Source organism: Amblyomma maculatum, chromosome 6, assembly GCF_055883805.1.
Source record: "Amblyomma maculatum isolate TAMU_Amacu chromosome 6, ASM5588380v1, whole genome shotgun sequence".
Classification (NCBI taxonomy): domain Eukaryota; kingdom Metazoa; phylum Arthropoda; class Arachnida; order Ixodida; family Ixodidae; genus Amblyomma; species Amblyomma maculatum.
In genome coordinates, this window is record NC_139349.1 from 74,027,070 (window position 1) to 74,034,456 (window position 7,387).

Here is a 7,387-nt window from a genome sequence, read left to right on the forward strand (position 1 = left end):
TGACAAAGCACATTGTAAACAAATATAGCTGTTTGCACAAATCGTGTGGACGCACTTCGTAAGGTGCTCTTGCGAACAGCAAAAAAAAAGCGTGCTCTCTTTTGGGACAGTAGGCTTGACAAAATGGGGTCTACCATGTAATCACGGTAGGTCAATAAACGAGTAGTAGAACGGAAGCCGGTGTCGCTGTAACCACTTCGTCGCATTTAAGCTATCCCAGTATAAAAAAAAAAGCAATTGTCATTTTATTGGGATTGATTTCTGGCCACCATTGGAATCATTTGGCTATCCCAATTGGTTACTAGCCAAATGGTTCCCATTGAACAAAACCAACTGGTTCCGGTTGGCTCCAGTGGTGTTTGAAACTCAAATGGTTCCGATTGAATTTTGAAACCCAATTGGATCCAACTGGGGTTATGGCCGTGTCATCCAAAATGTGGCATCGCTGCTGGAACAATCACATAAAGCACCTTTCACATAATACATTCGAGTAATTTATTAACAGAATTACGAATCTACAAACATGAGCCCACGGCGTCAGCAGTTCTTAGATTTATCCCCAGACCTAAATAGGAAACAAGATAAATAATTACTTGCAAAGGAACTACTTGTTTTCTTTGGGGAAAGCCGCCCTGACTACAACAACCAAATGCAAACAGTACATGAATCGATGTTACATTGCGAAGAAAAAAATAAGCTAAACAGTTCAGAAGACAGTATCATACAGGTCATACCTAAGTTAAAATAAGCTGATAATAACACGCGCCTCAATAATTTCAAGATTAGAAAAGGCAATCGCTATCGGAAATGCTGTTGTTTGTAATGGTGCACAACCACTTTAAAGCTCGCTAGCTTGGGTGGGTATCACGTTGTACAGGGGCATTTATGCTTTATTTTTCACTGTGGTCCGCTGCAGTGTAGGCTGTACCACTGAAACCGGCAACTTACTTTAAGTGAAATTAGAATAACGGAGCACGTCACTTGCGATGCCAAGCATATTAAAGAAAAACAGCTTAGTTATTTGAAGACCGTCTGTTTAACGAACGCCTTCGCCTTCTTTATGGTACTCAACATACACGGACGCCACCGCGCCTACTACGCCTGGTTTTCGGTGTAACGAGCTCCTTAATGTTCTCACGTTAAAATGTGGTAGTAGAGTCACTGTTCTGTTACGCATACATATTCATATAATCTTCGCTGTGTAGATTTCCACGAAACTCGATCGCAGTACTCACTTCCAAACGTGGTCGCTTTCGCCGTGGTCGTCCACCCTGATGTGTTACGCCGTGAACCACTGTTGCGCCAAGGGTTATAAACAAGGGCTATAAACATGCTATAAACGTTATCCTTTCACGCTAGAAATTGGCACAACTAAGTAATTGTTCTTCTTGCAGCGCACACAGATAGGTGAAGGTATCCTAGCATACTGCGTGCACTCGCAAAAAAAAAAAAAGAGAAGAAAATAACTGCTGCCGCGAGCCGCGGCAGGACACAGTCGCCAATGGCGGCACGACGTGGTGCGAAACTACAGCGCAAACACTAAGTTCCATGCGCAAAAAAGAATTTGCCATAATAAATTAACACTGTATTTTACTGAACATTGTTACTTTCTTTACATAGATTACACTTGTATCTAAGTAAAACCTTATTTAAACCCCCCCACTGCGATGAAATACTGAACTTTGAACAAAACCGCGCGGCCGGCGGGGGGAAGCTTTGCCATGGCGGCAAGTGCCGGCTCGCGTATTGGCCGGCTCCGCTTTATACGACAACAGCTCACGAATGGAGCTTTGACAGTCGCTGACCGACACCTGCTCCCGGCCACTACACGCGGCTAAGAGCCTATATCCATTCTTAGGCTGTACATGTACTACCCTAACGTTAAACTAGCGTAACAAATTTTTCACGACCGCCGCTACCAACATGCAACAAATTGTGGCGCGAACGCTGAGAAATGAATGACAATCGCCCCATACTGTGCACGTGCCATAGTTTTTTTAGGCCAACCAGCTATTCATTTGGGAGATATACGATACAATTTGCTATCTCGGGGGATGACTGGAATTTTCAAACCTAATTAGAATATCCAATGGGGAAGCACAATTGGCAGATGATTTGCAATTGCAAGTTTGAGCACCGTTTGGAAAATCCGTTGAACTTTTACGCCCAATTGGAGCCATTTGGAATGCTCAACTGGTATTTGCAGAACCTTTTGTTTAATCGAATTGGACTAACCCATTCGAGAGCAATGTCCAATTGAGTTCAATTGAGTCCCATTTAATATCCATTTGGGTCCATTTGGAACCAAATGGAACAATTTACAGATCTCAATAGGTCTCAATTGTGTGTGTTTTTTAATGGAATGCGCTTAGTATGCGCTCTTTACTAGCAACTACAAAAACTGGTACTTGTGCAGACACCCTGTTCTTAATGCATAATGCTCTCTGGCAAATACTTCGCTATGACCAGGTGAGAAGAAGAGGCAGTGATAGAAGATAAGGAGAGAACGCAACGTAAATATCGGGATTGGTTGAAGGCAGCTTCGGAACTCCGAACGCAAGGCGCAGTAAAGAACGAACTCTTTTGTTGGAAGTTAAAAGCAGCGGCAAGTAAGAGCAGAAGCGAGGGTAGAAGAGGATGAAAAAAACGCAGTGGATAGCCGATGGATAAATGATGAACAGACACGATTGAGCGAAGGATCGCTAAGGTCCAGAGGTTTGGGTGCACACAAATGGGCTGTAAACTTACCTGATTCGGATGGAAACAACTGCCATAACGCCAATATATATGAAAGAATTTGATATTTAAGACTACACGACCGAGAAAAGCTACTTTCTCTTCTTCAGAGGAGCTGGAAATTTTGCAGACCCACAAAATAGGTTTTTATACTACGCTGTCATAAAGATTGGTCTATTACTCCCACCAGCTCCTTTGAGTCAACTTCAATCGAGTGCGTTATATCAAACGATTAAAATGTACTTTAATGCATTCAAAATCTATCGACCAAATAAGTCAGATAGGTGAACTGAAGCACGTTTTCCTCATTATTCTTACAACTGCGTTGATATCACTTAATGTATATTTTGGGTGCAAGCTCGAAACGCTTAAAAACAGAGTTAACAACAAGGCCAGTTAAGTACCAATTGCAATTCATTACATTTAATTCATATTAGCCCGACAAATATCTATGCAAGAGCAATACTGATTGTCTAAATTTTTGATCACATGTAATCCGATTCTCTTCATTGCTTAGTCTTTTGCACAGAACTTCTTAGTGCGATAGCTGTGAGCCAGATGAGTATATCGTCATTTCACTGAGTAGTTGCATCTGAATGCCATAAGCGAAGCTTCTGTCCATAAGAGAACAGCTGCAATGAAAGATGGCCAGTACTAAATGTGTACTTTTTACGTGCTTGTGCTTCACAACGATTTACTTTGGAAGAAGCGTATCTTTCCCACTAGTTAGATTCTTGGTTGATCTCTGTGTGCATTGAAAATGCGTGTAATAGTTTGGTTTAAACGCGATCTCGTTTGCAGGTCCTTGTGCGGCCGGTGTTGTAGGCTTGAAGATGCCGAGGTATTGCCTTTTCGGCGACACTGTGAACACAGCTTCGAGAATGGAGTCCAATGGACTACGTATGTATTATAAAGACGAAGTCCTTTTTCCTCATACGAATACGCAATACTCTAGCGGTTACCTAGCAGAAGATGCTGAAAAAAAAAAGTGGTAAATATTAAGACCGACTGAAATAAAGACCTGCACAGATAGCACTGCTCCAGCGCGCACCTTCTTGTTCGTAACCTTCGCCGCTAGGGAAAGAGCACTACGGTCAGCCTGGCGCTACTGTAAACCTGTTCATAAGAAGGGTCTATTAGTTGTGTCATTTTTATTCGTCATTATAGTTTATCTGTCCACGCTGCAATGCACAAGCACCTGTTCTGCGCATGCGCGGCGGGTAACTGCAGTGCCGTTGCACAAAGCGGAATCGCGGTATGTCCTCTCGCGAGAGAAAAACGTTATAAAAATAAACACTTTCCGCTAAAATACAAAAAGGCAAAGTTATTGAAGTATAACTCGGACAAAGTTTATTTTTTTTAATTTAGTTACGGTTTGGTAAAAAAATTTGTAATTTAATGATAATAATAATAATGGCAGACGAACAGGTCAACCGAGCGCCCCCAACGGCGAGAAAGGTAACGGAAGTTGGCGCACGCGGTTCCATAAAACCCTGCTTTCTGTGCAGGTCTCTATTTCAGTCGGTCTTCGTAAAGATATAGAAATTTGCATGCTAGATGTTGCTCCACCTTGAGCAATCGCCACTTAGGGCATTTGTTTCAACTCTTCTGAGCAGTGAGTGTAATATAACCTCATAACGTAATCGGTAGTAATTATTTTAGGATGAGATCCTGTGTACGCTTTATAGCTTGTACAGTAAAGTACGCTAATGTTCAGGCCAAGGATAATTTATCAATAAGAAATGTGCTGTCGTGGGTAGGAAATGAGACACTTTAGTTTGGCAGTGTAATAAGAACTACACGTGAAACAGGTAACCATATTCGAAATCTCTCAGCGTGTAATGACATCCGATAGATGTTTGGTGTTAGGACGGGTAAAGAACATCTATAGAACGGTAGCGCTTCGGAATAGTTTTTTTTTACGTGGTACAACAGCAAAAAAAAAACAAAAAACAAAATGCGCTTAGAAACACCATACATTCAAATATCAAAGCAAATGTTACAAGTAGGCAAACGACGTATCAGAAATGTGAAGTTAGTACTCGCCTAATATTCATGACCTTTCTTTCACCTTCATGGTGTTATATTTGTTATCACGTTTTAAGGTAAGATGGGCCAAGTTAATTTCTTGTTGCATCATGTGCAAAATCTATTTCGAAGCGCAACGGCATGATCCAAATAAGTCTCCTTCCGGTACCAATGCGGAACGCATTCAGGATGACATAACATGCTACAAAAGTAGCTTGGGATTGCAAATTTGGACCATTGGCTAGACACAAGTCTTCCTTACTCTCAGAATGCTTTTGGTCATGTCGAACAGCAGTTTCATTTTGAATATTTCTGCCATTGTAGCGTACGGCACGATAGACGTAAACGGACCTTCTAGGCTACATTTTAGAGATTATGTTCTTGCGTATTACAAGGCGTCTTATTTGCGGTATTTTAATCTCTATGGCTTAGTATGTCTGCAACTACTCCAACCCCGAACAAAAGAGCATCAGTTTCGTCGTACGTCATTGAAGCAGTGTCATCATGTGCATCACTCGCTATAGTGATAAAATGAGTCCAGCGTTCCACAAAGGGATCGCAATGCACTCACGCTACGTCCAATGTAGCTGGCTTAAGAAAGATAGAATAACTTGTGTGCTCCAGTGAAATATCTTCCTGTTCAGACACCGCGTCTCGGTAGAGAGTCGTCACGACTAGTATTGGGCGCGAGCGCCACCCCTGGAACGGCGGTTCTAGCGTTGACCTAGGGGAGCAAGTGGGATCACGTGACCCTTTTTACTGCTTTTGGAGGAGACGCTCAAATGAATTTGTGCGTTTTAAACGCTAATAGTCGCATTTTTTCTGTAGTTTTGCTTGATAACGAGTGGCAGCATTGCACTTTTTGATCTTCCATCGCTGCTGAGGTTGCTGAAGTTTATATAAGCTGTTTCCATGGTCTGTTATTACTCTGTATCCGGACGTACGCGATGAAATCCAGCCTAAACTGCCACTGTTATCCGAAAAGTAAGCTCTCGGAATCTTCCTTATTCAAGATTTTAATGGGCAATGAAGCGAGTGCTCATTCTCATGTGTGCAGCAGACATTTTAGCGAGCAAGGTTTCGTCCATGGATTTCGCCCTAAACAGTTCGGTGAGTAGTCTGCAGTGCTGTTGTACTTTCAAATGTCGGAGCAGGTGAATAAATTGGGAATAGATCATTACATATAGTGATATGCTGAGGTATGCGTCAGCAAAGATACTCTGCGTGGGGAAAACAAATATGTGCACATGAACCAAGATTGCCAATGACGGTAGTCAGTGCGCAAGAATTCCCTGCGTAGGAAGCAATTCTTCACATTTGCCATAAACACTAAGCCACGTCTTCCTTACAATCCAACTTCTCTGTTTCACTATGTTTAAGTGGGCAAGTGAACGGCACCGCTTCCGCCATCGCAATTTGAAGGCGCTCAGCATCTGTCAAGCGCCTGACGGCTCTGCTTCCTCTAACAAAGAATTGTTATAATTGAGATTCACTGACAGCTTGCAACTTACTGGTTTTGTGGAAGCTTCATTTCCTTCCATAATGGCAACAACAACGCTGGCCGGTCTGCGTTCTTGTCCAAGTAAACTTAAGGCCGGGCCCACGTGTCGGCAGCTAGCTAACTCATTGAAGTGCTGTTTTGCTGAATGAATGTGCCTAATACTTCAGATTAAGGTTAAACAAGCCCAAACCGAAGTGAATATAATAAATAAATAGTGAATTCAGCATTAGGGTGCAACTAAACTGCACAGGAAACAATTGCACAGCAGCAGTTCAACGCGCGTTATCCTACTTAGTGCATCACGCAGAGCTGCCGAGTGGTGGCGCAACGGTATGTCCTCGAGCCCTGTATAAGCCACCCATGTTATGCCATCCTGATGTGCTGCCGTTTTTATATCTGCTACGTAAATGTTTCCAACACTGCGGACGAATATTGTTTCGGAACCTGCTTGCATTCCGAAAACTGGTTTAGCATAAAAGCTGATTATATTGCTTCAAATTCTTCTTTTTTTTTAGCCTTGAAGATTCATGTGAGCACTTGTACAAAAGAAGTTTTGGACACGTTCAAAACGTTCCAACTCGAGCTACGTGGCGAAGTGGAAATGAAGGCAAGTTCACACACGCAATCTCATATTCTATTTTATTTATTTTTTTAGTGTATTGCATTCCTGAATAGGACAATTTCATCATAGTCGCAAATGGAATGGACCTCCGGTAGCCAATGTGTTGGGAAACTATAGTATTCTTAAGCTTAATTGATAGCCATATGGGCATCAAGCCTGTAGCGTAAATACTTGGTAAAATGGTAAAAACATTGCAGTTCAGGTAGCGGACAACCATGTTTTAAAGGCTGATTTATTATGCAGTTACTTCACAGCTAAGCAGCTCCTGAAATGTTTATTACTTTGTATTTGCTATTGACGACTTGATTTGCTTGTGTAAGTGCATAATTGATCTGGACAGCAAGGAGTTTCCTGAGCTGTGCATGAATGTCCTTTTGGGCTGCTTGCAAGCAAGACAGAAAGTTGTTCAGCTCATTCCGGTTATGATGGCAGCCGCCAATTCTTCTGCAAATAAGCTGAACAAAAGAAGCACCTTCTCAAGCCAGAAGAAAGCAATCTAA

The 7,387-nt window shown here is 42.2% G+C and overlaps 1 protein-coding gene across 1 annotated transcript in view; it reads left to right on the forward strand.

The window, feature by feature from the left end:
* Positions 1-7,387, forward strand: part of LOC146186016 (atrial natriuretic peptide receptor 1-like) — a 250,043-nt gene extending 242,656 nt beyond the window's left edge. The window contains exons 21-23 of the mRNA XM_084607971.1: positions 3,538-3,636; positions 6,781-6,872; positions 7,208-7,387. Coding sequence (XP_084464097.1) covers positions 3,538-3,636; positions 6,781-6,872; positions 7,208-7,387 — 371 coding nt within the window. The remainder of the gene's footprint in view (positions 1-3,537; positions 3,637-6,780; positions 6,873-7,207) is intronic.